This window comes from Acartia tonsa, chromosome 1, assembly GCF_053477335.1.
Source record: "Acartia tonsa isolate MP-2025a chromosome 1, ASM5347733v1, whole genome shotgun sequence".
Lineage (NCBI taxonomy): Eukaryota > Metazoa > Arthropoda > Copepoda > Calanoida > Acartiidae > Acartia > Acartia tonsa.
In genome coordinates this window covers 30,245,611-30,266,183 of record NC_137260.1, presented here as the reverse complement: position 1 = coordinate 30,266,183, position 20,573 = coordinate 30,245,611, and the positions used below count along the sequence as shown (strand labels likewise).

The 20,573-nt window shown below is 34.4% G+C and overlaps 1 protein-coding gene across 1 annotated transcript in view; it reads left to right on the top strand.

Annotated features, from left to right (window-relative positions):
- The window catches only part of LOC145329063 (uncharacterized), a 73,598-nt gene that overhangs the window by 30,459 nt on the left and 22,566 nt on the right, over window positions 1-20,573 (top strand). Inside the window, exons 5-6 of the mRNA XM_080173084.1 lie at window positions 4,372-4,656; window positions 16,201-16,584. Coding sequence (XP_080029210.1) covers window positions 4,372-4,656; window positions 16,201-16,584 — 669 coding nt within the window. The remainder of the gene's footprint in view (window positions 1-4,371; window positions 4,657-16,200; window positions 16,585-20,573) is intronic.

The window sequence follows — 20,573 nt, the reverse complement described above, 5'->3', positions numbered from 1 at the left end:
GCAATCGAAAACCTTTAAATCAACACATTTATTAATGTGTAGGAGTACAGCTCTTCACAAGTCATTTTTACCTGGAGGTCGATTGTGGAAAAACCCCTGCCTAATATAAAATTTTTTTTTCATAAATGGAATAGTCTATACTTGGGTAAAATATGGTATCAATTCTAGATTGGAGACGTTATTCTAACTAGTTCTATAACTGAATAATCTTTTTCTAAAAATCTAGCTTCCTTTCTTTGCACTTCTTTGTACTTTTTTTTCTTGTCAAAATGATAAAATGATTTAACAAATAGCTGTTTAGGCCTTCCTAAACGAAGATCCAATGATTGTCATGAATATAAGCATCCATGATATGCTTCACAGCTCAATATGTATAAGGTATAGTAAATATTACAAATCTTAAACGGCAACCATGATTTTACATCAATTTCTTTTTGATCTTAAGAGCTTTGCTTTAATGAATATTGTCATCCTTTTAACTTTTAACAGTCGTGCGCCTTGCCGTACCTTAATTGGTTGGGGAGGGGGGGGGGCGTTCAAGGCTCCCCCCCTCCCTATTATCTCAGTTCCTATTAGAGTTAGAGGGGTAATTTTTGTTGTGCAAGTCCCCTGTTTGATAATGAATTTTCGACCTTTTATAAGTCAAAGTCAATTTTAGCTTCCTTCACCCTTTTATTTAACAACCTTTGTTTTTAGGTCCTTTTTTACTTAAAAATTTCAAACGGCTGTAATTTTCTTATTTTTGAAGCTAGAAGAACTTTTTTTTCTAGGAAATTTTTTCTTTATGTCAAATTTTATATTAGAAATATCAAAACATAAATTTCAGCAGTCGCAGCTGTATTTTGCAGTTGCCAGCCGCCGCAGTCGGTGGTCGGCGGAAACGGCGGCGGATCTTTATAAAATTTTAATACGTTAGACATGTAAGAAAAGCCTAAGTTTAAAATTTGACGTCTCTAAGTAAAAAATTGCGGCCACAGGAGTTTTTTAAAGATTTATGGAGACCTGGAGGATCAGGACCTGCAGGATCATACCGTTCAACGCCCCCCCCCCCCCCCCAACCGTTAAGGGTTAAATAAAAATTAACAATGTATTATTTTTTTAGTAGCAATGTCTGTCCGTCTTTTAGAGACAAAAAGGGGGAAACATCATTTTCTCAGCTCCTATAAAAGATAGAAGGCTGAAACTTCTCGTAAACATTCAATCAATATGGAGCATAATTAAGTATAAAATATCCATAGCAGTCTGACTGCTGTTAAGCCGCTTATATTTTTCACAACTAATTTTCTCAATGTATTATTTCTTTTAGTAGCAAAGCTGCTCTAAAATTTGAAATGTCCATCTGTTGGTCCGTCTGTTAGAGACAAAACGAGGATGTGGGGGGGGGGTGGAATCGTGATTTTTCAGCTCCTGTAAAAGATAGAAGGCTGAAAATTCTTGTAGCTATTCACATAAATATGGAGCATAATTAAGTAGAACACATCTGTAGCGGTCAGACTGCTCTTTCTTTTCTTTCTTGTGATAACAGATAATCAGCTCTATAACTCACTTTGTCCGTTTGTCTATTTCAGAATAGATTTTGTGCTTTTAAAATAAGGGGAAGGGGGTTGTACACTTTCACAGTAACAGTGCGCTCTAAGGCCCATATTCAAGATAGAGCTCTGAATTATAATACAATGGGTCAGTCTATAAATATTCTGCAAAACTTTTAATTTGGCGGTTTGGCGGCTGACCACTGGTGCAATTATTCAGCTAAACTTGTAAAATTGAACATGCAATCTTGTTTTTTTGGGGGGGGTTTGTTTTGGTTAATTATGAGAAAATATATCAACAGTAACAAAAAACTGTTGAGCTGCAAACTACCAGCCGCTGGCTGTGGCTATTAATAAATATTACAACAATTTTGCAGCTCAGCAGTTTTTCGTTACTGTTGATATATTTTCTCATAATTAACTAAAACACACCCTATGGTTTAAACAAAATTAATTTTCAAGTAGCTTCGCTACTGTAAAGTTGTTTTCATGCATAATTTTGTATTTTTTTTGTGTCCCATTTATGTAGGTTTAACAGGAAGGGATAGTTCATCTGCCAAGAGGTAATAAGGGAAGATTTAGCCAAACTCCCTGGATATCCTTTTCTATCTATATTACCTCATATATTTAAGACTATTTGTTAAAACATTTTATCATTTTGAAAAGAAAAAAAAGTACAAATAAGTGTAAAGAAAGAAAGCTAGATTTTTGGAAACAGATTAATCAGTTATAGAACTAGTTTGAATAACGTCTCCAATCTAGAATTGATACCATATTTTATCCAAGTATAGACTATTCCATTTATGAAAAAAAAATTTGATATTAGGCAGGGGTTTTTCCACAATCGACCTCCAGGTAAAAATGACTTGTGAAGAGCTGTACTCCTACACATTAATAAATGTGTTGATTTAAAGGTTTTCGATTTTCAAGCAAGTTTAAAGGAAGAGATTAAGGTATTACTCATGTTTTAACTCTGAAAATTGTGCGTTTTAGAACAAAATTAGTATCTCCTCTTCAATGTGTTAAAATTGATGGCGTTGCTAAAGTCAAAACGAAAAAAATTAATTTTGTATTATTTAATGACTAAATGAATTTTTTTTTGAAAGACTATCAATTGTTTATGTATGTTTAATTAATTAGGATGGTTTTTAGGCATTAAAAAAAATTTCGTGAGTTCTATAATATTCCAGTCAATTTTGTCTCATATATAAAGACCATTCTCATGTAATTTATGTTGCAAATCACTAACTTTTCTAGATATTGTAAAATAAAAAAAGTTCGGTCAGGTCAATGTTAAAATTCTTTATCACATAATCATATCTATCCAATGCCTAATATATTCTACTAAGACATATAAAAAGATCACTACTCTAAGTACTATACTAAATATTTTATTGGTCATTCTTTGTTATGTGTATTTCGTTGTATAAAAAGTTTAAAGTTCTATTAACTAGTAAATGCTATCTAAAGTTGTATTTATGACAAAAAAGTTTTTGCCATATATAACATGAACAAAGTTAAAAATAAAAATGAAAAACTCATTTTTTAAGGAAAATCCCTAGTCAAATCTTTTCATTTTAATCAATAACTTAATATTATGCACTACTACGTTATTTGAAATAGAAAAAACTTACAGTTCACTATTTTTTTTTTAAATGCACTTTGTGAAACTATCCCTTTAATCATAATAGCCGGATGCCCCTTTTTCCTTTGAAATTTATTTGGGAACAGGTTAAAAGAGAAAAACTTAGTTTTTGAGTAATCTTGTATATAAAAATTTAAACCTCAAATAATAAGTCTTATCTATTTTACCCAGGGATAAGGGATGGGAAACGTAGGAAAATATTATTTTAGGCCTATTTCAAGCCTAGGCCTAATAAACCAGTTTTGGGATGACACAGTGGTTCGTCCTAAACGCTACTGAAAAAGCTGTGTGTGTGTGTGTAGATAAAGTATAGAATCAAATTCAGGTAGCTAGTTTAAAGTAAAAAACATAACTTTTTATAAACCTTTATATTAATGGCTTTTGTTAAAATGAAGTTTTTTCTCTCCCAAAATTTTTTATCTTTTACTTTGGTAATTTGAACTGTCAGAAAGCTATCGTTGGGTTTCCCTCAGACAGATTTTAGTTTGTATTATTTGCATTTTTATTAATGATTAAAAATTTTATTTGAAAATTTCATTGCTAATTAAAATTCAAAATAAATAAATAAATATGTACTTGGGTAACATTCTATCAAGTTCTTTGGATACTATAATTTAATGATATATCTGTACTGTGTTGTATTGTACAAAAATTAGGGTTAAGGTGTTGTATCAATTCTGTACTAAATTTTTAAAATTCAAAATACAACATCTAATTTATAAACTACCTACCAAATGAAAATTTGTAGCTACCTTCTTTCCAAAAAAATAATCCCGTTATTTTTGTTTTTTCTATCTGGCCCTTTTTTATGTTTAACTCTAAGCAGATTTAATAATTAAACTAATGTGATCTAACACCATTTATATTTATTTTTTCGTAGCAGACGAAATCATTATTTTTTCTAGAATTGTCTGCTTCTAAAATTTCCGCCATCTGTGATTTGGGCTTGTTTTGTATCAACCAATCACCAATTGGCGCCGCCAATTGGTGATTGGTTGATACAAAACAAGCCCAAATCACAGAACACTATTGGTTTAGAGCGGTAGCCAATATGAGCCGTCCGCCAGTAAGGTCATTAAATTAGGCAAATGGTAAAAGTTGCAAGATCCCTTTCAAAACCAGGCCGAGACCTAATTTATGGTGAGGTTTCCTATCCCTTATCCCTGATTTTACCCTACATATGTATGTTTTTTTTAGGGCTACCGAAATAAGATGTTCTAGTTCTTCACACCATCGCACATGTGCGGAGCAGTTAGCACTTCAAATCTGTTCTCCACGTGGTCCTCAGGAAGTTTTAACCACAAATCAACAACCCATGGATGCGAGATCTAGAGAGAACTGTACTGGTATAGATTTAGCTAATCAACTATTATTGTCAAATAATTCAAGTACGAGTCGAGCAGCAATACAAAAGCAAGAGTTAAACAGATCTTTAACATCAGCACCATCACGGGATCTAAATAGAAATTTACAATCCTCAGGAATAAATCAATCACATTGCTAAGTTTATTTCTAATTAAACAGAATATTAACAAGGATGACAACATCCATAAGTAGCGAAGCAGAAAAAATATGTATAAGAATTTAAAGATTAGTTGTCAAAAGCATGTATATTAGGAAAAAAATCACGAAACCTTTTTAACATTTGTTTTTAATTTCTTGATATTTATATTTCAGTACTATGACTAACAGACTGTCAGTCAAAGTAAATGGATGCTCAAAACAACGGGAAATTTAATTTTGATATTTTTAACTACAAAAATTTTAAAAATCGGACCATAAACACCAAAGATGTGAGGAAAAATGTGAAAAATATGAAAATAGCCAAAAACCTGCAAAAAGGCAGTCTGACCGCAATTGATGTTTTCTTGAAACGACAGGAAATTAAATTTTGATATCTATAACTGAAAAACTTTGGAAATCGGACCATAAACACCAAAGGTATGGAGAAAAATGTGAAAAATACAAAAATAGCCTAAAACCTGCTTAAAGGCAGTCTGACCGTCATAATTGTTTTATTAAAAAGACAGGAAACTTAATTTTGATACTATAACTGAAAAAATTTTGGAAATCGGACCATAAACACCAAAGATATGGACAAAAATGTGAAAAATACAAAAATAGCCTAAAACCTGCTAAAAAGCGGTCCAACCGCCATTGATGTTTTAGAGTTAATTGTGCTCCTTAATAATGGGAATGTTGTCAAAAAATTTCAGCCTTTTATCTTTTATGGGAGCCGAGAAAATCACGTTTCCCCCAAACTAAGACATACGGACATACGGACATACGGACATACAGACAGACGGACATTGCAAGTTATAGAGTAGCTTCGCTACTAAAAATAAAAATAAACAAGTATGACAACATCCATAAGTAGCAAAGCTCAAAAATTATGAATGGATATCTGAAAAAATTGGGGGGGGGGGAATGTGGTGACTAGGGGTTGGTTCATATAGGAATTAGACAAAGCGGGGATATGCAACAGATAAAATTAACCTTAAAAACATTTCTGACCGAAAAAGAATTTTAAAAAATTGAGCTTTAGAACACGACCACTTAAAAATATAATTCATTACTTATAAGTATGCAAAGACGACATTCAAAATTTTTTTTGAATCAGAACTATGGCTTCATGGTGCTCCCTGGAAAGGACTTGAGGAGCTGAATCAGGAACTTTTGTCCGTTTCAAAATATCTCGTTCCTGGCCTTAGAAATCACTAAAAAACAAAAATTTTTAAGGTTTATTGAGAATTGTCCAATTTGTAGAGGTTTTTTAGATTTTCTCAGGCTAGGAAAGAGATTTTTTGAAACGGACAAAAGTTCCTGACTCAGCTCCTCAAGGCATTTCCAGGGAGCACCATGAAGCCATAGTTCTGATTCAATAAATTTTTGACTCCCATTTACAAATAGCTATACAATTGAATGTCTGGTCGTCAGCGGTTTTAAAACTTAGGATAAATTTTAAATCATCCAGAGGTGTATTATATCTATATAAATTGAGTGCAGATCCCCGCTTTGGCCTCAGAAAAAAAATGTCCAAAATCGACCCACCCTAGTGGTGACTCGTGCCACGACATACCAGCAATTTTATTTTGGATGCTACTCCCTTAGATTTAGAGATAATTGGGTAAAATCTTTTAGGCTTGGTCACTAATTACCCAAAGTTTTGGTATCTTTCAAAAAAAGAACGGCGGCGAGACCGCCGTTCACCGCCATTTTCCGCCGCCGCCAAAAAATTTTTTTATTGCAATTGATTTCTCGCCGAATTAGGCAATTTGGAATCATTTGAGACCATGTTATTTTTTTCAAAAAATTTTTCCCCTTATAACGGAGAGAGTCGAATTTGGGGGGGCGAAAGAAAAAAAAAAAATTTTTAGGGGGGGGGGGTGCCTCTCCCACTCATTTTTAATTTTAGTTCAAAAAATTTAAAAAAATTTTTTGGGGGGGTTGGCGATTTTTCATTTTTTTTTGGGGGGGGGGGGGTGGGGGTGTCCCACCACCAAAGAAAATAGTTATAAACCTTCCCGGGACCAATGAGAAGCTACCCTGTTAAGGAGAACCCGACTGATTCAGCGGTTAGCGAGATCCTTCCCCCCCCCCCCCCCTACCCAACGCCCCCCTGCTCACCCCTATATGTAAAAAATGTCCCTTTTTGCCCCACCCTGGTGAAAAAAAATTCCCCTTTTTGCCCCCTCTTTCTCCAAAAAAACTCTTTCTTTTTCCAAAAGATCAAGAATGTAGAAAAAGTTAAGACATTGATAGGGGGATACATGAATTTCTCTGCTCCTATAAAAACATAGAAGGCAACTATTATCAAGGAGCATAACCACTTTTAGCAGGTTTTTGGCTATTTTTATATTTTACATATTTCCCTTTATCTTTGATGCTTTTGGTCAGATTTTCAAACTTTTTTTGGATGACAGTATTAAAATTATTTTTGCATTGTTCTTGGCATCCAGTATTCAATTTTCTTTGAATGTCAAACGGTCATCATACAAAATAAAATAGGGTTTTGTGCTCTGCTAGTTATAATATTGTCATCCTGGCCTTGTTTAGAATATAAACTTTACCAAAAAAATACATATTTGTAGGGATCTGTAGGGAAAAGACAATGGCCGATTAATTTATGTACATCCCCAATGATGATACACAAAATTAATCATTAAAAAGATTAAAATTAAAAGTGGATGGAACGTATGGAAACCAACCAATCAAATTCAATCAAGTCCCTAAAGTTGTTGAGCCAACGAATAAGAAAACTATTAGAAAAACGAATAAATAGCCCAATGTCCACTCCATCCCTGCATATTTGAAAAAGAATTTGCACTTTGCAGCATTTCAAATGATTTCTACTTTTCTTCACATGGTATATTTTGTTGTTATTTCTATAAAAACCTTTGTAAACATCAAATATTTGAAAAAAAGTTATTTTATGTGAAAAAAAATTTTGCGCTTCGCGCGCCAATTTAAGAGTAGATTTCAAACTGCTTTGACAAGGGGGGGGGAAGTTTGTACACTTATAGGAAATGAAATTCAGTATCAAAGTTTGGGAGGGACGTGTGGGCTTGTTTTTAAAGTTATCAACCTAATTCTTTTTGTAAAATCTCTTATATGACTGGATGTACACGGAAAACTTTGAAAATTGAATTTTGGTACTTTCCTTCAAGGGGCCAGTGCAGTGGAGCAAAAGACCCCCCAAAACACTAAAAATATGAGTTCTGAGCTTATTTTTAGAGATATCAACCTAATTTTTTAAATGTAAACTTTTTAAAAATAACTGAACTTAGTAACCATTACACATTTCATTTTGGGACTTTCCTTCTAGGGGCTTGTGGAGCAAGAGACCCCCCAAAACTAAGAAAAGGAGTTCTGAGCTTATTTTTGAAGATATCAACCTGATTTTTTTCTAAGAAAACTTTTTTAAAATAACTGAACTAAGTAACTACTACACATTTCATTTTGGGACTTTCCTTGTTGGGGCTTGTGGAGCAAGAGACCCCCCAAAACTAAGAAAAGGAGTTCTGAGCTTATTTTTAGAGATATCAACCTGATTTTTTTCAAAGAAAACTTTTTTTAAATAACTGAACTTAGTAACCATTACACATTTCATTTTGGGACTTTCCTTCTAGGGGCTTGTGGAGCAAGAGACCCCCAAAAACTAAGAAAAGGAGTTCTGAGCTTATTTTTGAAGATATCAACCTGATTTTTTTCAAAGAAAACTTTTTTTAAATAACTGAACTTAGTAACCATTACACATTTCATTTTGGGACTTTCCTTCTAGGGGCTTGTGGAGCAAGAGACCCCCAAAAACTAAGAAAAGGAGTTCTGAGCTTATTTTTGAAGATATCAACCTGATTTTTTTTTGCAAAGAAAACTTTTTAAAAATAACTGAACTAAGTAACTATTACACATTTCATTTTGGGACTTTCCTTCTAGGGGCTTGTGACACGAGACCCCCCAAAACTAAGAACAGGAGTTCTGAGCTTATTTTTGAAGATATCAACCTGATTTTTTTAAAGAAAAACTTTTTTAAAATAACTGAACTACCTAAGTAACCATTACACATTTCATTTTGGGACTTTTCTTCTAGGGGCTTGTGGAGCAAGAGACCCCCCAAAACTAAGAACAGGAGTTCTGAGCTTATTTTTGAAGATATCAACCTAATTTTTTTATAGAAAACTTTTATAAAATAACTGATCTAAGTGACCATAACACATTTCATTTTAGAACTTTCTTTTTAGGGGATTGTGGAGCAAGAGACCCCCCAAAACACTGAAAATATGAGTTCTGAGCTTTTTTTTTATAGATATCAACCTTATTTTTTCAAAGAAAACTTTTTTAATGCAATTGAACTAAGTACCTAACTGTTACACATTTCATTTTGGGACGCTCCTTCCAGAGGCTTGTGGAGCAAAAGACTCCCCAAAACTAAAAATATTAGTTCTGAGTTTTTTTAAAGATATCAACCTGATTTTTTATAAGAAAACTTTTTAAAATAACTGAACTAAGTAACCATTACACACTCTTGATTACCACTACATTATTGATATCTTTAAAAATAAGCTCAGAACTCATATTTTCAGTGTTTTGGAGGTCTTTTGCCCAACCAGCTCCCAGTAGGAAAGACCCAAAATGAAATGTGTAATGGTTACTTAGTCAACCTGATTTTTTAAAGAAAACTTTTTTAGAAAGAACCGTACTAAGTAACCATTACACATTTCATTTTGGGACTTTCCTCCTAGCAGCTTGTGGAGCAAAAGATCCCCCTAAACACTAAAAATATGAGTTCTGAGCTTATTTTTAAAGATATCAACCTGATTTTTAGCAAATCTGTTGTGGCTACGTAGTTCAGTTAAATGAAAAAAGTTTTCCTTAATAAATCAGCTTACCTAATATCTTTAGAAATAAGCTCAGAACTAATATTTATGGTTTTCAGGGGTCTTTTGCTTTACTAGCCCCTAGAAAGAAAGTCCCAAAATTAAATCTGTAAAGGTTACTTAGTTCTGTTATTTTAAAAAAGTTCCTTTAAAAAATTAGGTTGATATCTTTAGAAATAAGCTTAAAACTCCTATTTTTAGTTTTGGGGGGTCTTTTGCTCCACAAGCCCTTAGAAGGAAAGTCCCAAAATGAAATGTGTTCTGGTCACTTAGATCAGTTATTTTTAAAAAGTTTTCTTTTAAAAAATTCAGGATATCTTTAAAAATAAGCTCAGAACTCCTATTTTTAGTTTTGGGGGGTCTTTTGCTCCACAAGCCGATAGAAGGAAAGTCCAAAAACGAAATGTGTTATGGTCACTTAGATCAGTTATTTTTAAAAAGTTTTCTTTAAAAAAACCAGGTTGATATCTTCAAAAATAAGCTCAGAACTTCTATTTTTAGTTTTAGGGGGTCATTTGCTCCACAAGGCCCTTAGAAGGAAAGTCCAAAAATAAAAAGTGTAATGATTACTTAGGTAGTTCAGTTATTTTAAAAAAGTTTTCTTTAAAAAAATCAGGTTGATATCTTCAAAAATAAGCTCAGAACTCCTGTTCTTAGTTTTGGGGGGTCTCTTGCTTCACAAGCCCCTAGAAGGAAAGTCCCAAAATGAAATGTGTAATAGTTAGGTACTTAGTTCAGTTATTTTTAAAAAGTTTTCTTTAAAAAAATCAGGTTGATATCTTCAAAATAAGCTCAGAACTCCTATTCTTAGTTTTGGGGGATCTCTTGCTCCACAAGACTCTAGAAGGAAAGTCCCAAAATGAAATGTGTAATGGTTACTAAGTTCAGTTACTTTTAAAAAGTTTTCATTGAAAAAAATCAGGTTGATATCTTCAAAAATAAGCTCAGAACTCCTGTTCTTAGTTTTGGGGGGTCTCTTGCTCCACAAGCCCCTAGAAGGAAAGTCCCAAAATGAAATGTGTATTAGTTACTTAGTTCAGTTATTTTTAAAAAGTTTTCTTTGAAAAAAATCAGGTTGATATCTTCAAAAATAAGCGCAGAACTCCATCTCTTAGTTTTGGGGGGTCTCTTGCTCCACAAGCCCCTAGAAGGAAAGTCCCAAAATGAAATGTGTAATGGTTACTAAGTTCAGTTACTTTTAAAAAGTTTTCATTGAAAAAAATCAGGTTGATATCTTCAAAAATAAGCTCAGAACTCCTGTTCTTAGTTTTGGGGGGTCTCTTGCTCCACAAGCCCCTAGAAGGAAAGTCCCAAAATGAAATGTGTATTAGTTACTTAGTTCAGTTATTTTTAAAAAGTTTTCTTTGAAAAAAATCAGGTTGATATCTTCAAAAATAAGCTCAGAACTCCTTCTTTTAGTTTTGGGGGGTCTCTTGCTCCACAAGCCCCAAGAAGGAAAGTCCCAAAATGAAATGTGTAATGGTTACTAAGTTCAGTTATTTTTAAAAAGTTTTCATTTAAAAAATTAGGTTGATATCTCTAAAAATAAGCTCAGAACTCATATTTTTAGTGTTTTGGGGGGTCTTTTGCTCCACTAGCCTCTTGAAGGAAAGTACCAAAATTCAATTTTCAAAGTTTTCCGTGTACATCCAGTCATATAAGAGATTTTACAAAAAGAATTAGGTTGATAACTTTAAAAACAAGCCCACACGTCCCTCCCAAACTTTGATACTGAATTTCATTTCCTATAAGTGTACAAACTTCCCCCCCCCCCCCTTATCTAAGTCTTTTTCATCAAAACTGTATGTTCGTTTAAATGTATATCAATATATAAGTTTATCAAATGATGTTCAGGATAAGTATATCATTTTTTTTGTGTATATTCCCCCAACTAAATGCCATGTTTTTTCAAGCAATTTACATTAAAAACCCTAATTAAAGCTCACAACACCCTATATTCTTGACTTGATAAAATAACACAACCTTTGTTGTCTTTGATTTTAGTTTGAAGGTGGTGTAAAATTTTTTTGGTGCACTTCGCGCACCAATCTAGCATATCCTTGCAAGTTGCAATCACCACTTTATAAAAAAGTGGCAGATTTTTAAAATGCCATTTAAAGAGGGTGGGAGATGATGATATAACTTTTTAGCTATAATTCACTATGTCTGTCAGTCCTTAGCACTATGGGGGAATGTGATTTTCCAAAGGGGGAGTTTTTAATGCAACTATTTCCTAAAAGAGTTTTCATCTCGCTCCCACCTAATTTTTATAGTGGGTTAATCCATTTGGGGGAGGGGGGGAGGGGAATGGGTAAATATTCTTTTATTTTTGCAAGATGCCTTTTAGCACAAGGTTTTAATTCCATGTGGGGGGATGGGTAATATTCTTTTTTTTTAGCAAGATGCCTTTTAGCTGAAAGGATGGGGATCAAGAGATGGGGGATAGGGGTGGGGGATGGGAGGGGGAAGGGAAAGGGAGGAAGGGATAGGAATTAGAAGGCCCACCCAATTAAAACGCCCATATGAAAATGCCCCCCCCCCCCCTAGACAAAGTGCTTCGCACGCCACTGATTTTGAGGTAGGTTATTAAAAAATATTTGAATGAAAAATGGCGGCGGTAACGCCGCTCCCGCCGTCCACTGCCGTTTTCCGCCGCCGCAGGATGGCTTGTAAGGGTAAATTTTTTTGAAAAAAATAACAAGGTCTCAAATGATTCCAAGTTGCCTAATTCGGCGAGAAATGTAATAAAAAAATTTTATTTGGCGGCGGCGGTACCGCCGCCATTTTTCATTTGAATATTTTTTACTGACCTACCTCAAAATATTTTATTTCAATATCTTTAAAAGCACAGGAGAAGCACTGAATTTAAGATATACCTTGATAAACGAAAATTTGAAAAAAATGATCGTAAGGGGAAAAATTAAAAATAAAATAACATGGTCTCAAATCAATGATTCCAAATTGCCTGATTCGGCGAGAAATGCAATACAAAAAATTTTGGCGGCGGCGAAAAATGGCGGTGAACGGCGGGAGCAGCGGTTCCGCCGCCGTTTTTTTTGTAAGATACCAAAACTTTTCAAAAAACCCCTAAAAATGAACCTAACCTTAATTTCTCAGGAACCATTTGACCATTAGAGATGATTTCTTAAACTTAAGCTTTTAAGCTTATAAACTACCTTCTAATTTAGAAGTCACCCCCCTGCCGCCAACCCCTAGCCCTCCGGGGCTCAAAAAAACCTAAAAATGAACCTAACCTTAATTTTCTCAGGAACTATTTGACCAAGAGAGATGATTTCTTAAACTTAAGCTTTTATGCTTATAAACTACCTTCTAGTTTAGAAGTCACCCCCCTGCTGCCAACCCCTATCCCCCCGGGGCTCAAAAAACCCTAAAAACGAACCTAACCTTAATTTTCTTAGGAACCATTTGACCAATAGAGATGATTTTTTAAACTTAAGCTTTTATGCTTATAAATTAAGTTTAAGTTAAGAAGTCACCCCCTTGCCGCCAACCCCTAGCCCTCCGGGGCTCAAAAAAACCCTAAAAATTAACCTAACCTTAATTTTATCAGGAACCTTAAAATTTCTTATTTGAAGAGTTAGAGGTACACTTATTAAACCAAATATGCTTTTTTTTGATGTTATTGACATACCTGCTGAAAAAAATAGTATTGGCCTCCAGGTTCAGGTGCTGCAGGCCTCCAGGTCCACTCTGGAGACAGGTAAAAATTAAAACTTCTTATTTGAAGAGTTAGAGGTACACTTATTAAACCAAATATGCATCCTTTTGGATGTTAATGACAAAACTGCTGGAAAAATTAGAATCGGCCTCCAGGTTCAGGTGCTGCAGGTCTCCAGGTCCACTCTGGAGATAGGTAAAAATTTAAATTTCTTATTTGAAGAGTTCGAGTTACACTTATAAACCAAATATGCATCCTTTTTGATGTTAATGACAAAACTGCTGGAAAAATTAAAATGCGCCTCCAGTTTTAGGTGCTGCAGGCCTCCAGGTCTATTCTGGACAGGTAAAAAATTGAAATTTCTTATTTGAAGAGTTATAGGTCAACCTATAAAACAGAATATGGATCTTTTGGATGTTATTACCATTTTTGGAGAAAAATATTAAATTTACCTCCAAGTTCAGGTCCTGCTGGCCTCCAAGTCCACACTAAACAGGTAAAAATTAAAATTTCGTATTGGAAGAAATAGAGGTTAATCTAAAAAACGAATCATCTTTTTGGATGTAATAAACATATATGATTAACAAAATAAAATAATATATTGATTGATTCTTTTATTTAGACACCTTATCTGGATCGTTGTGACCGCTGGCCAGGTGAAAAATAAAAAAAAGGTTACTTTAGAATTTAAAGAAAAAGTTTCTAAATAGAAAATGGTTTAAATATGATATTATAGTGAAATTTATCATGTAAAGCTTTGATATGTGTTCTAGGCAGGTATTCTAAATACTAAGTATTAAGATACAAAAATCTAGTCCGTTGATTCTGCAGTATTTCTTTATGATTATGTGAGTTGTATTTTTTAACAAATAATTTAATCTGCAAGGTATTTTTTTCAGAGTTCTAAAATGGCGACAATATTGCTCACTGGAAATAAGTAGCTATCATATAGGATAACTTTACATTTTTTATAACTGATTAAGTTTCTTGTTGTACATATCTTTTATTTCTATTTAGTAACCTTTCATCTTGATTCAAACATTACACATTTTCACCTGTTGAGCATGCTCCTGGAGCCTGTCGGGAACACATATTGAAGCTGTAAACAATAAATTTGACTATATTATTTACTTTAACCTTATTCTATTTGAATACCTTTCCTCTAAATTCCAAAATAACCATCTTAGATATTCACCTGAACCATTTTAATTTTTTCAGCAGATATGTCAATAACATCCAAAAAGAAGCATATTTTGTTTAATAAATGTACCTCTAACTCTTCAAATAAGAAATTTTAATTTTCACCTGTCGATAGTGGACCTGGAGGCCTGCAGCACCTGAACCCGGAGGCCGATTCTAATTTTTCCAGCAGATATGTCAATAACATCAAAAAAGATGCATATTTTGTTTAATAAGTGTACCTCTAAACCTTCAAATAAGAAATTTTAATTTCTATCTGTCTCCAGAGTGGACCTGGAGGCCTGCAGCACCTGAACCTGAAGGCTGATTCTATTTTTTCCAGCAGATATGTCAATAACATCCAAAAAGAAGCATGTTTGGTTTAATAAGTGTACCTCTAACTCTTCAAATAAGAAATTTTAATTAAGGTTAGGTTCATTTTTGGGGTTTTTTAAGCCCCGGGGAGCTAGGGGTTGGCGGCGCGGGGGCGACTTTTAAACTTATCATATAGAAATCATCTCTATTGGTCAAATGGTTCCTGAGAAAATTAAGGTTAGGTTCATTTTTAGGGTTTTTTGAGCCCCGGAGGGCTAGGGGTTGGCGGCAAGGGGGTGACTTCTAATCTAAAAGTTAATTTATAAGCATAAAAGCTTAGGTTTAAGAAATCATCTCTATTGGTCAAATAGTTCCTTAGAAAATTAAGGTTAGATTCATTTTTAGGGTTTTTTGAGCCCCGGGGGGCTAGGGGTTGGCAGCAAGGGGGTGACTTCTTAACTTAAACTTAATTTATAAGCATAAAAGCTTAAGGTTAAGAAATCATTTCTATTGGTCAAATGGTTTTTGAGAAAATTAAGGTTAGGTTCATTTTTAGGGTTTTTTGGAGCCCCGAAGGGCTAGGGGTTAGCAGCAGGGGGATGACTTCTAAACTAGAAGGTAGTTTATAAGCATAAAAGCTTAAGTTTTAGAAATCATCTCTATTGGTCAAATGGTTCCTGAGAAAATTAAGGTTAGGTTCATTTTTAGGGTTTTTTTGAGCCCCGGAGGGCTAGGGGTTGGCGGCAGGGGGGTGATTTCTAAACTAGAAGTTAGTTTATAAGCATAAAAGCCTAAGTTTAAGAAATCATCTCTATTGGTCAAATGGTTCCTGAGAAAATTAAGGTTAGGTTCATTTTTAGGGTTTTTTTGAGCCCCGGAGGGATAGGGGTTGGCGGCAGGGGGGTGACTTCTAAATTAGAAGGTAGTTTATAAGCATAAAAGCTTAAGTTTAAGAAATCATCTCTTTTGGTCAAATGGTTCCTGATAAAATTAAGGTTAGGTTCATTTTTAGGGGGATTTTGAGCCCCGGGGGGCTAGGGGGTGGGGTTATCCAAAAAATGATTAAAAATACGTGAAGTACTTACCAAAAGTAAACTTTTATCCCAAATAACCTATAGTCTAACTTTAATTCCTAGCCCAATAATCACGGAGTAAGCGAAAGCGGCAAAACCTTCCCCCCTCCCCCTTAATCCTTGAAAATTTTAGCACTCTATCTTGAAAAGGAGTTGCAAAATATAAGAAAACTTTAAAATCTAGGAATTGACCTATCACTCCAAATAACAGACAGATGGACAAAACAATGTATAGATTAGATGGGCATATGGCATAGGAATCTTCACTAAAAATTTTAGATGTCTATCTTGAATAGGAGCCGAGAATATCACGTTTCCCCCAATTCATTAATTACGGACGGACATTTGGAATTAAAGAGTAGCTTCGCTACTAAAAAGACTTATGTAATTGATTTGTACCAGGCTCTAACAAAGGAGACTCCTCTTTCAATGAATTTTCTTCACGGTCAACACCATCGTGTAAAGACTCATTGTTTAATAATACAAATTACACAGTGAACGAGGTTATTAGAAAGAGACATTACAGAACAGGGCTAAATATTTTTAACAAGAAACCAGAGAAAGGCATATCATATTTAATTGCTAAAGGTTTTCTGGACAATTCACCTGCAGCAGTCGCAAGATTTTTAATAACCAGAAAAGGATTGTCAAAGCAAATGATAGGAGATTACCTAGGAAACATCAGTAATCCTTTTAATATGGCGGTACTCAATGCTTTCGCCAATGAAATAGATATTTCAAATTCTTACATTGATGTAGCTCTAAGAAAATTTCAAACATATTTTAGGTAAGTATTTTGAAAATATTTAAACTTATTTAATAATTTTTGAATATGATATTATATAATGTAGGTAATATTTGTTTCTAAAGTTATCGATACAATTATTTTTGCAAAATCACACAAAATTTTGCAATTTTGAATGAAAGTAACCAGATCTTAAACAAAAAGAAATACACGTTAAAAAATTGTTGTAGCATTGCAATTTTTCAGGGGGGTAAATTTTTCTTTACACCTCCCCCACCCTCCCCTTGGAGGTCCAGTTTCCACTTCTCCCTCCAATTCTAAAAAGAATCATATGCTTTCGTCTTTTATATAACCCTTTTTAAATTTAGGTCCCTAGTCAGTTGTCCGTCACACAATTTTGGTGTGTCAACCTTTTTTTAAAGCAAAACTTTTCCAAAATTAAGATGTCCCGTACTTATGTAACGGTTAGGTCTTTCGTTAATTTAACCATGTTAAAATGTCCTAATGATTACAAACTTTTGATAATTATTCTTGTTACAATTGGGTAAAATTTAGAAAGCGTAGCAACTCTTTATTTGTTAACAGAAAGTCCGTTCCATTTAAAACATGCTGATTTTTTACTTTTTTGACAATAAGAGGGGGGGGGGGGTAGATATACCACACTTTTCTGGGATCTTGCTGCGTCAAGTATCAACTGTTGGGAATATCAAAGGATGACTCCATGCTAAATTTGAGCCGGATCCGGCCAAAACCGGCCGTGAATTTTATAAAAAACCGGTTTTTTCCGGTTTTTAGGGGGTATCAGTAAATCGATTCAGCTGGAGCAAAACCGGTTGGAGGTACAAAAAATTTTACTTCACATGAAATTTAGCCAATGCAATTGCCTACAAAAATGTACTTCATCATCAACTTGATTGGACAACTCTTTCCTCTCCTAAATGTCCATTAAAACCTCGGAAACGGCAAAAATCGCCAAAAATCACGCCTTCGGCGGCGAATAACGGCTAAACGGTCAGTCGGAGGCGAATGAAACATAAATAAAGAAATGTCCGCCTCAAAAAGTTGTTCAACATCAAAGTGATGTTTGAAGTCTCTAAAACGACTCCTTCCCCTCCTTTAAGGGGAAAAACTGAAAAAACGTCATTTTCAAAAGTATGCCCGCTTCGTGGGTGTGGGGGGCACTGAACCCGTCACCCCTGGGTCACCAAATATAAAGGCTAGGCGGCTCACATTGCTGAATTTTCACCAAGTGAAAGTCTTGTGTCATTATCTCTTATGAGAAAAAAGTTATTAATGAATTAAAATTTCAAATTGTGATTTTTTGATGGATTTCTTTGATGAAATGACAGGCCGGTCAATTTTTAGGCCATTTTTTGCGGTTTTTGGGCCGTCACGCCCAAACGGTTTGAGATAATCTCACGGGACCTTTTGCCCGACCTAAGTCTGGTTATTTGTGAGGTCTAAGAAAAAAAAATCCCGGATTGGATGAAGCACGACGTCGCAGCGCGCCGTCAAAAATCGCTGGTCGGCTCATTTTGCCCCCTCAAACCCTCACCTCGTGCCATTTTTCTGTGTAAAGATTATAATTATAATCTTTTGCGTAAGTCTGATTTTTTTTCCTAGACCTCACAAATAACCAGACTTAGGTTGGGCAAAAGGTCCCGTGAGATTATCTCAAACCGTTTGGGCGTGACAGCCCAAAAACCGCAAAAAATGGCCTAAAAATTGACTGGCCTGTCATTTCATCAAAGAAATCCATCAAAAAATCACAATTTGAAATTTTAATTCATTAATAACTTTTTTCTCATAAGAGATAATGACACAAGACTTTCACTTGGTGAAATTTCAGCAATGTGAGCCGCCTAGACTTTATATTTGGTGACCCAGGGGTGACGGGTTCAGTGCCCCCCACACCCACGAAGTGGGCATACTTTTGAAAATGACGTTTCTTCAGTTTTTCCCCTTAAAGGAGGGGAAGGAGTCGTTTTAGAGACTTCAAGCATCTCTTTGATATTGAACAACTTTTTGAGGCGGACATTTCTTTATTTATGTTTCATTCGCCTCCGACTGACCGTTTAGCCATTATTCGCCGCCAAAGGCGTGATTTTTGGCGATTTTTGCCGTTTCCGAGGTTTTAATGGACATTTAGGAGGGGAAAGAGTTGTCCAATCAAGTTGATGATGAAGTACATTTTTGTAGGCAATTGCATTGGCTAAATTTCATGTGAAGTAAAATTTTTTGTACCTCCAACCGGTTTTGCTCCAGCTGAATCGATTTACAGATACCCCCTAAAAACCGGAAAAAACCGGTTTTTTATAAAATTCACGGCCGGTTTTGGCCGGATCCGGCTCAAATTTTGCATGGAGTCATCCTTTGATATTCCCAACAGTTGATACTTGACGCAGCAAGATCCCAGAAAAGTGTGGTATATCTAGGGGGGGGGCGTAATTACATCTAAACTTAAACAATGAGCAAAATGGTCTAAATATTGAGCTAGATTCTTGAAACTTGGTACATAAGCCTAGTAAGTAAGATAAGCATGTGGGAATGGGATTTTTAGGCCTTTTTATGCTTGTTTTGGTGTAATTTGATGTAAAAACTTACTTTTAATTGTTTTTTCATAATTGTTTATTCATAAGGAAAATGACATTTATTTAAGGTGATTCAATAAGTTTGGGACCAAAACTCTAAAAACCTATATTTGATATATGACACACAAACTTTAGAAAAAATCCACTTTACTCCTGCGAGCCACCCACCTAACCCGTTGGGGTCGGTCCTCGACTTGCTGAATCATCTTAAATAATGTCCTTGTGTATAGACACAGTGTATTCGAGGGAAAAAACCTAATAAAAAACAAGGTAAGGTTCTACACTGTTTAAAATAGACCAAAAAAGGCCTAAAACCCCATTTTCTCCCTTTTTCACAGGGTTTTCTTACCTAACTTAACCTGAAAATAAAAATTTTGCCATTTAGATTTAGTACCTATAGGACTAGGCTTATGTACCAAGTTTCAAGAATCTAGCTCAATATTTAGACCATTTTGCTCACGGTTTCAGTTTAGATGTCATTACACCCCCCGGGCCCCCCCCCCCCCTTGAACAAAGATTCCTAGTTTCATGTACAATTACAAGGATTGGCAATCCGCTTAACTTTTGAGCCGGACTCCTACAATAATCCGTGTGTTGCGGATTCTTGGTTTTTTTTGGTGGATTTTCGGATTGTGGATTGCGGATTCTAGCAACATTTTTTAAGGTTTTTTATTAATAAAAATTCTAGCTCCTACATCGGCCATTTGTTAACCCTTACTTAACATAACCTAGAATGGGAATGAAAAGCTACTGTGAAAATAAAATACAAAAAAACTTTGGATGCTACCCACCATTTAAATTGTAGTTAAGAAACAAAAAAATACTTAAAGGGAGTGTAAAGGTAAAAATTTCTCATCATATTATCAAATCTTAACATTTTCTAAGCACCTTTCAATAAACTGATCAACCAAAAACGTCCTATTAACAATTATATCAAGGATTTAAGCCTTGATTTTTCGATATTTTGGGAGGGAAAACTGGAAAAACAGGGAAAATCTGAACGATTTTCTTTATTAAAATGTTTCTAGGGATATTTAACTTGTCACATATAGTTTAAACTATTTACTTACTGTTAAGCATTTATTTTATGACATTAGATTGTAAATTCATGCTGAAATAACGTAGAAATTAAGTAATAATAATTTATTTTAAATTCGTATTATTGACCAAAAAATTCCTCACTGTTTACAAAGTGTTGAATCTCAGATATTATTTGAAATGATAATATCCTTTTTTATTGTGTCGGACAATAAATAACCCACTATGGAGAATTATTTTACACTTTTAATTAAATGTGGGCGAGAGATGGGCCATCTAAAGTTACATGGATACTAATAAAAAAAACCTGTTTCTAGCTTTGTTATTGTATTTGGTTTTCAATAAAAAATATTGCTTATTTTATCAATTTCTAAATAACTATACATTGATTTAAAGGAAGGA